Genomic DNA, 6,962 nt, shown 5'->3' on the forward strand with positions numbered 1-6,962 from the left:
TAACTCTCACACTCAAACCTTTCATATATACAATATCTGAAAATCCAGCACACGACTAAAGTTTCTATCTTATTAAAAAAATCGCTTGTGTTATTATTGTTCACACTCATTCTTGTATATCTACTGTAATGTGTGAAATATTTATAATATGTGGAAAGAGCTTTTCTTAGAACCAGATTTTATTAAGTGTTGAGTTGTCATACTAAGAGTTTCAGTAGGCAAAAATAAGTCCTACTGAAGTGGGTTTGTAGATTTGTACAAGAGTGACTAATCAAAATATTTTAGTGATACATTCTGGAAAGAAAATAAGGGGAGACGTAGAAAAGCTTGTCCTTCTAACTTCCAGAAACTAGTCTTTATCTTATTGTATTATCAGCTGATTTAGTGTTTCACCCAAGTGCTGATGACCATTTCCGCGCGCATTTATAGTATTCTATTGGACTTTATCATTTAAACGATATTAGCTTCTAATCTTTCAAAAGGTCTGAAGCACTTTTTCATTAGTAGAAAAGAAAGAGTTGAGATTGTTTATTCAATCTCTTTTCTAACCACTCCATCGATCCTTACACAATATATATATATTTCACAGGGATGGTAAAAAGCAATTTGCCCATCTTTTAATATTACATTCCGGAGTACAATTATCGCATTTACGAAAGCGCATAACATCATATGACTTGCAAAGTAAAATGCTAAAACCTTCAATACAATAAATAGGCTACAAGATTTGTCCCTCAATATCACACAATGACACATCAGAGCTAATTCAAGCAAACTTGAAACACAAAACACCTCAGAATTCAGACACCAAACTAACAAGACATGGACTAATAATCATGGGAGAATGGAGATTGGTTATTGATGGGATATTTCTGCGCATTTTTCATCATTTTCGTAAGAGCAGCCTGGCCAAGATCAAGCCCACAGGCATTAGCAAGCTGTACCAGGTACAGCAAAACATCGGACAACTCATCCTCAAGATGTCTCTTGTCCTCCAAAGACCAGTTTGGGAGCCCCTTTTCGACTTCCCCTTTCCATTGGAATATCTCAGATAACTCTCCCACTTCTCCAACCTGTGCCAAACATGTGAGAGTTAATGAAGCAGACAAGATAAGATTAGTAGGCTAGGCCTTGTTTTAATAGTTGTGGGATATATATTTGAAAACCCTTTTGGATTTAGTTGAATCTTGTGATATCTAATGGTTCAAAGTTTTTGGTTTGCGGAACTACTCTAGTTTTGGCTTAAATTTAGGGTGACAAGACAAGACAGGAATTTAGCTTTCACGTGATGAACAAGAGAAGGAAATCAGTACACTTTCTTGCATAAAAAAATATATAGCTAAAACACATATAATTTCTCGTAGTTTTATGGGATCTTACAAAAACTTTACATGGGATGAAATTAAATAATGTTGATTGATCCAATTCAAACCCTAAAATCTAGAGAGAAATCAAGCTTTTTCCATCAACTCTCATGTTAATTTCGGGTAGAGTAGTTGTGCTCAAAAGTTCATAACAATATTGATAAAACAAAATCAAATGAGAATCCAACATATAACATCTTTGCAAAATTCAGCGTCTCTCTAATTTTGGAAATGAAATCATGACTTACCAGAGCAAGAAGCAAGTTTCTAGGGCTGTGATACTGTTCCCAGTCTCTAACTCTGGCAAACTCTTCAAGCCTATCTCTTAGTTCTTTTAGAGAGACATCTTTAACCATATTAGGACATGATTCGTATTGGGAATTCTCCATTTTGTTTATTTTTGTCTCCAAGCACTTGCCATATATATTTCGACAATATATGCTTCTCGTGTATCTACTTTTTATAGACGAAATTTATAAGCTTTTGCTACTGTTTTGGTATTAATTAATCACATTTTTTTGACAATTTTCATGCTTAGTGGAGAGCCCTTTAGTGTTCCTACAAAACACTACACGAGTGGTATTGGAAATATGTTCCTAAAATACCACCATGACTTGATATCACTCAGTCTCCTACATGCTATATTCTTTCCTAGATATATAGGGGCCTAAGGTTCAAATTCTAATTACCCGTGAATAAAAAGTACTTCTTATGAGTATATATACAGCAGAAAAAAAAACTTTTGATCTAATAATTTGTTCAATTTTGGGTTTAGTTTTGTTAAGTTTTTACAGTTTGGTTTTCATATACAAATTTTTAATTTTTGGATATTTTAGTCACATTACTGACGTGATACCAATATTCTAAGTAATGAAGCATTTTAGTCCGTTTCATCATCTGAAAAAAGGTCTTAAGCTACACAATTCATGTACATATTGTACAGTACGTTAAATAATATACTATAAATCATAATTTTATGATATTTTATTGCAAAAAAATTTATATTAGAAAGAATTCCAAATGAATGGATGATCTTTTTTTAAAAAAAATAACATAAAAAACTAGAATTAATTAAAGAAAAACCAAAAACATTATCACTAAGGGTGGGTTTTGCTTTATATATAGTATCTATATTTGAGCAAATACTAGTTTGGAGATCGATCAAGTAGTTGATCCTCTTCTGACTAGGATTTCATCTTTTTTTATTTATTTATTTGGATTAGTATCCAACAATCCAAACAAAATCCCTATATTTAAAAAGAAAAAATATATGTATAGGAAAAAGACAAGCCGAATTGGGTGTGCATATCTTTGGTCATGGATTTCATTGTGGACAAACAACATCATTACCACATATTCTTGGTGGCCTTCAGAGCTGTAATATATTTTACACGTGCAAATGTATCATTTGAAAATCGACTGTGTAGATTTTGATGTGATGCAATACCAATTTCAATTTTAATTTTATTAAATTAATTTCATATACGGCTATAATTCTATGCAGTATATTTATATCTATCGGTTCGTAGAGTTTACATTCTTCGCAGCACTATATCTATCGGTTTGTAGAGTTCCTATGTAATTAAGTACCTCTATTATTTGTATATATATAATATAATTGGGTAAGACGGATTAAAAATATCGAATTTTTTTATATTGAAGTTATCGTATTAAAAAATATCGAATTTATCTAAACTTTCGGTATAGTAATGGTATGAAATTTGAAAATTTTCGATATATATACCAAAATAGCGGAATAATGCATATAAATTATAAAATATATAATATTTTTAAATAAAAAGTTTAATTTTTTTAAAAAATTATAATGTAATTTTTTCGGTATAAAACGGTATATACCGATACCGTATCGAAATCTTTGTATATCGCAACATTTTGCATAATTGATATGCTTATTATGCATATCTATAATTTTGGTATATCGAGAACTGCTTGAAAATGATATTCAAGATTGTAAAGTTCGTAATGAAATAAGACATATATTTCTATGGATGTTCAGAGATAACTCCTATATGTCACTCTTTCTTCTACTTAAGAAGATTTTCACTAAAATGCTTTTGCTTTACAACGTCTTATAACAACCGATCCAGCCAGGACTTATCACTGCCTAAACTGAAACTCTTAGTAATCACTTTACAAGATCGAGATGTTTAAAAACCCTTGGTTCACCAGGAAAATAACCCAATGGTCAGCTTGACGGTTTGAGTTGGTAATGTAGCACATAATTATCTTTGAAGATCTGATATATTATGATAGACAAGTGGTAAGTGAGCAGTTTGAAATTGAAAGCTTGAGTGTGCTTGAAGCTCTTGGAAATATGCCGGCTATAAGAAAGTAATCAAATAGTTTAATGATTTTTCGTGATCTTCTCCTCTTTGAAATCTTCATATATATAGTTGAAAAATCCAACAGTCGGATTTTCTTTTCAACGATCATCTTCATTGTTACCCTACATAATGGACACGTCGTTTTCAATCGATGTACTTATAATTAAATACTCATTTAATGTTCTTTGTGCTTTTTGCGACTTTAATCTCTTTTCTTTTCAAAAAGCTGCCATTTCAAAAAGATGACAGACCATGGATGAAATAGGTAGCTTTTTGTCATTTGTGAGTTGGTAGGATACCGTATAATAATTCTAAATATGGTAGTTTTCACAGCTTGACTTTCAGCATCTTTTTTGAAATTACTCAAGTCCGACGATTGAAATGAAGTTGGAGTTTCAACAGCTTGAACACACATACTTCAAAAAGAACTTTGATCCGATCAGTTACAAATGATTTCTTGCATCTATAGTTCAGATATACTGCGGCATGACTTTCATTAACCCTATGGGCACGTTGTTTTTGCTCTTCCATATTTTTGTAGTCAATCACTTCCTCTTTTTGGCATCATTCTGTTGCATATGTAATAGAGTTTCTCGCAACTGGCTTCTGAGGTGGAACTTTGATTTTTGAACTTGAGCTAGTCGTGAGAGAATCACACTTAAACTACAAGAAATTTGATCAATAATGACAAAAACTTAATGAGGGTATACAAAAGTGGTCACTAAAAGAGTATTTTTTTGATGTTTTTATGAGGGTAAAAAAAATATGATTAAATAGTTGAATTATTAGTGACGAATTCTTAATTTCGTAACGATAGATAACTAATCCCGTTATTATTTGAATTAAAATTAATAATTCCTCTCATAATATAGTTGGGTATATATTTTTGTGTAGGAAAAGAAGAAAAGAGAAAAGGCCAAAAAAAAAACCCAAACCCTTTCCCCTGCATCCCGTCGGCCACCTTCTTCCTCATCCAACCATCACCACGTCGCCTAAACCAGAGCTCCGGCCACCGCAGCAGGTAAGCCTTGACCCCAGGAACTCGATTAGGGCTTGAATCGAGGGAAAGTTGAGCTACAACGAGTCATGTAGCGAGCTTCTCGGTGCGTGTTCTTCCTCCAATGTTTGGTGAACTTTTGGTTCGATTTCTTGGTTCATTTGTTGTCTTTTGGTAAGGATTTGAAGCTTAGTATGTTGGTTGGCTTTTCCCCTGTAATTCTAGCCTTTTCCAGCAATTCCAGACTTTTCCAGCCCATTTTTTAGCTCGTGAACAGTAATTCCGACGTGTTCCCGGTGGGTTGCCGCCTCAAGACGGCTAGTGACTAGAGTAAGCTTTAATCTTACGATTTCCGGGTCCAAAATTCCAGCTTTTGTTCGCTTTAGTAGGCTGCTAAATTTTGGATTTTTACCCGCTTCGATTTAATTCGTGTTCGTCGATTGTAATGCGTTATATTGACGTATATATTGGGTTTATATTGTAGGTTCGATTGTTGGAAAGCGTTGAGGTATAATTTGTCTAGTTTATAAATCAGTATCGAATTAATTGTGCGATTATTTTGAGAATTGTGATTATTTGGTTGATGTTTGGAATTTTCGGATTTGATTTGGGAAATATTTAGTAAATAAAATCGTATTGTTGAAAAGTTGGAAATTTAAATTGAAATTATTGATTAATTCGATATTTTAATCGAAGTTGGGATTTAAATTGTGTAATCAATAATTATTGGAACTATTATGCGTATTGGGGAATTATGATAATATGTTGTTTATTAAAGCTGTTGGAATTTATTTGGAGCGGGATTAGCCGATAAATTGGTTGATTAGAAAAGTTGGAACTTTAAATGACTTGTTGGATATTTTTGAATGTTATAGTCGAATATTGAGTTTAGTTTGTGAAATAGATAATTGTTGTATTTATTGTGCAATTTGCGACCCTACGCGCTACTTCTTCTTCATTTTAGGTGAGCTTTTGGGCTTCGTTTTTCTTGGTTTTTTGGAGTGTATTGAGTAAGGATTTGAAGCCTTAAGTTTTCCTTGTATTGTTGGTGATTTTGCGACCTCTTGTCTTTGTGAGATTTTTTATGATCAAAGGTAGCTTGAACACTAAGGATGGAAGAGAAGCTCGTGCTGCTGGTGAGGACCTGTATTAGGTGATTGGTGCAGGTAAAATCGACATGAATTAGTAACCGAAATTAGAAACAAAGTTTTTGGAGAAACATTGTCGTAGGTAATGAACAAAGTACAGACCTTTGTTATATTATGCATCTTTTAGATTAATTGTCGTACGTAATTAACTTGTGACTCACAAAAATTTATTCATTCAGTGCTGTTGAGCAATGAATAAATGGGTTAAGCTTGTTTTTATGGCAGTTAGTTTTGGCCCATCTTTGCTTGGCAAGTAAATTGTTTCAATGTTTTATATCCATTCAATTTCTGTTGTCAAGACCATGATGCTGATGTTATGTAGCCATTTGAGTCTGATGAAAGTTGAAATTGTTGGAAGCATAGGATAGTCCAGGAAGGAATATTTCTTATTGTTTCTTTAAAATATTTAACTTTATTTTCAATATATTTTGATATAAACTGTTGCATGAAGTGGATTTGGGTATTTGATCATTTGAGTACATTTTTATTTTAATTGACTTTTCCTATTTATATTTTTCAGATGTCACACTGACGGGACTTAATAGGTTACCTTAATCGGATGGTGTTTCAAAGAAGAATTCAAGCATTGATAGATTAGAAAATTATTACTTGATAGTTTGTATATTTTGAATATATGAATATATGCTGATGCAGTTGTTTTTATAAAATATTTTGTTCAACAAAATTATTTGTTCTAGAATTCATATTTTATTAGTAATGTCATCTTTTAATATAATGAAAAATTAATATAATTTTTTTTTATAAATTTCATCATAATTAAAAATATTTTTAATGAGGGTAATTAATAATTTAATGAGGGATAATTTTATTGTTAAATCGATTTTTAGTGAGGGGTAAATGATGATATAATGAAGAGATATATTGTATTAAAAAATTATTTAATGAGAGGGAAATGGTATTATAATGACGAAATTTTTCGTCATTTAAATTAGTTTTAATGACGGTAAAATCCCGTCACTAAATATGCTAAAACAATAATGACGGGACGTCATTCCCATCATTAATTACCTTCACCTAGGAGGGCAATAACGACGGGCCATGACGGGAAATGTCCCGTCATTAAAAGTATTTAACTACGGATTTTGAA

General features: G+C 32.0%; 1 protein-coding gene and 1 long non-coding RNA gene across 5 annotated transcripts; one reads left to right on the forward strand and one right to left on the reverse strand.

Moving 5' to 3' along the window:
* Positions 1-596: 596 nt before the first annotated feature.
* On the reverse strand, positions 597-1,782 carry LOC140956354 (uncharacterized). Its single transcript, XM_073413070.1, has 2 exons — positions 1,613-1,782; positions 597-1,073 (listed from the first exon to the last, which is right to left on the reverse strand). Exons 1-2 carry the CDS (start codon positions 1,751-1,753, stop codon positions 828-830), a joined length of 387 nt encoding a protein of 128 aa, XP_073269171.1. The 5' UTR covers positions 1,754-1,782; the 3' UTR covers positions 597-827.
* A 2,813-nt stretch (positions 1,783-4,595) lies between these two features.
* Positions 4,596-6,560, forward strand: LOC140956307 (uncharacterized). 4 transcript variants are annotated; one of them, XR_012171428.1, is made up of 4 exons: positions 4,596-4,837; positions 4,951-5,036; positions 5,191-5,214; positions 6,375-6,560. It is a non-coding gene; the product is annotated as an uncharacterized lncRNA (long non-coding RNA). The 4 variants fall into 4 exon arrangements; XR_012171426.1 differs by having other exon boundaries at positions 4,951-5,214; XR_012171429.1 differs by having other exon boundaries at positions 4,961-5,214.
* Positions 6,561-6,962: the final 402 nt, after the last annotated feature.

The sequence above is a fragment of the Primulina huaijiensis genome, chromosome 13 (genome assembly GCF_012295235.1).
Source record: "Primulina huaijiensis isolate GDHJ02 chromosome 13, ASM1229523v2, whole genome shotgun sequence".
NCBI lineage: Eukaryota > Viridiplantae > Streptophyta > Magnoliopsida > Lamiales > Gesneriaceae > Primulina > Primulina huaijiensis.